The 2,283-nt window shown below is 40.1% G+C and overlaps 1 protein-coding gene across 1 annotated transcript; it reads left to right on the top strand.

Annotated features, from left to right (window-relative positions):
• Window positions 1-451: 451 nt before the first annotated feature.
• LOC140916486 (neuropeptide Y receptor type 6-like) lies at window positions 452-1,758 on the top strand. Its single transcript, XM_073358144.2, has one exon. It carries the CDS (start codon window positions 634-636, stop codon window positions 1,756-1,758), a length of 1,125 nt encoding a protein of 374 aa, XP_073214245.1. The 5' UTR covers window positions 452-633.
• The last annotated feature ends 525 nt before the right edge of the window (window positions 1,759-2,283 follow it).

Here is a 2,283-nt window from a genome sequence, read left to right as displayed (position 1 = left end):
TTGTGCATGAAGTCACAGGCAGACTTCTGCATATTATAGCATTGCTTAGTAATTTTTGGGTAGTTGGTGCCAGGCCTGAATTTAGCCCTTTGATTGCAGAAGCATGATTCTTTATTCTCCTGATAATCAAAAATGACTGAACCATTTTTGGTCAAACTTTCCAAAAATATGCACCTTTGGGCAGAGAGTGACCCTGCAATATTTTATCCTGAAAGTGATACTAAAAAACAAGAGGGTTTGAATGAGAACTGTTATGAAACCTTAAATAGAGTGGTCATTGATGTTCCTACTACAATATGCTACAATCACTGAACCGTGCGAAGAGAGCCACTGATTCCCTGTAATCGTGAGTGCAGAACCTCAAAAAGGCAGACTCAAACCACTTGTGTCAATCTCTTTGATTTATAGGTTTAACACTAACGTTTTACCATTTGCTTTTGTTTTCAGGATTCTTCAATGCTGTAAGTACTAGTATCAGATCTGCTCAAACAGAGCATCATGAAGAACAAGCATAAAGATTGAATCCTATTAATTATGGTCTTGGGAAGCTCCAAGCAAAATATCTTCTAAATAATTAGGGCCAAAAGATAATCTTTGTATTCTAAATTATGTCCATGGTTTTAGGATTCCTTTATGATGGCGAAACCCACTCAGCATCCTAGTGTGGGTTTGTTTAATCAAACTATTGCAAACAGCAGCAACTCACAGTTTTCACACTTTGATTCATGTCAGCCTTCTTTCCCTGCAGTCTTCTTGCTCATCACGGCTTATACTGTCGTTACAATAGTGGGGCTTTTTGGAAACCTTTGCCTGATTATTATAATAAAACAACAGAAGGAAGCTCAAAATGTTACAAATATTCTGATTGCCAATCTCTCCTTATCCGATGTCTTGATATGCATCATGTGCATTCCTGTCACAGTTGCATACACTTTGATGGACTACTGGATATTTGGCGAGGCTATGTGTAAAATAAGCTCTTTTGTACAAAGTATGTCTGTCACAGTCTCCATATTCTCACTTGTTTTAATTGCTGTCGAGAGGTACCAGTTAATAGTGAACCCACGTGGCTGGAAGCCGAATATTTCACACGCTTACTTGGGAATTATCTTCATTTGGGGGATTTCCCTTATCATATCCATTCCTTTTTTTATATTCCACCAACTATCTGATGAACCCTTTAAAAATCTCTCTTACCATAGCGATTTCTATATGAACAAAGTTGTTTGCATTGAGGCATGGCCATCAGTTGCGGAGCGACTGGTCTTTACGACCAGTCTGCTGGTTTTCCAGTATTGCTTCCCACTGGGCTTTATTTTTATCTGCTATCTCAAGATATTTGTATGTCTCCGGCGGAGACATGGTAAGGTGGACGGGATGAGGGAGAATGAGAGCAGACTAAACGAGAGCAAAAGGATTAACATGATGCTCATTTCAATTGTCGTGACCTTTGCAGCTTGCTGGTTGCCTCTAAATATATTTAATGTCGTTTTTGACTGGAACTATGAGGTCCTGATGAACTGCCACCATAACCTAGTGTTCACATTGTGCCACCTGGTAGCCATGCTCTCAACATGTATAAATCCTATCTTTTACGGATTTCTCAACAAGAATTTCCAGAAGGATTTAATAGTGTTAATTCACCACTGCAGATGCTTCACATCTCAGGAGGAATATGAGAACATCGCCCTTTCAGCCCTAAACACTGATGGATCCAAGGGGTCCTTAAAATTAAATAATACCCCTGTGAATAGCTAAAATAATCCAGCATGCCAGTCTCCAAAACTCTGTATTTATTGTAAATTTACTGATTCTTGTTGATTCTTTTGTAGGATTATAAAGGTCTTGAGCTGTTCCCACTAATGCCAGAGGGAGTCTTTGCCGTTTAGTTCAGTGGGAGCAGGTAGACTTATTGTGTAAACTGTTCCTTCTAAATAACATTTTGCTTATTAAGTCTAGTAAATCACCCCCCAGGAATCCTTTACAGTCAACACTAGTGAAATACCAGCAGTATTAGCGTATCATTTTTAAGCACATGATTTCACTATCAATAATTGGCTCCCTCAGAAATTTTCCCCCTCAGTGATACATGTGACATTCCCTGGGTAAAATGCTCTCTTCTGCTTCCCCAAGATAATCCATCCATGCCAAGATGCCACCAGTCCTGCCTCTGCCCTGCCCTCTAACCTAGTACCTCTCGACCCCGCTGTGTTTTCCCTGCACCTCAGAGAGGCTACTTCAGATGGCCCAACTACATGGCAGCTGTCCCTCATGATGGTGATA

This window comes from Lepidochelys kempii, chromosome 8, assembly GCF_965140285.1.
Source record: "Lepidochelys kempii isolate rLepKem1 chromosome 8, rLepKem1.hap1, whole genome shotgun sequence".
Taxonomy (NCBI): Eukaryota; Metazoa; Chordata; order Testudines; family Cheloniidae; genus Lepidochelys; species Lepidochelys kempii.
This window is presented reverse-complemented; position numbering and strand designations above follow the sequence as displayed.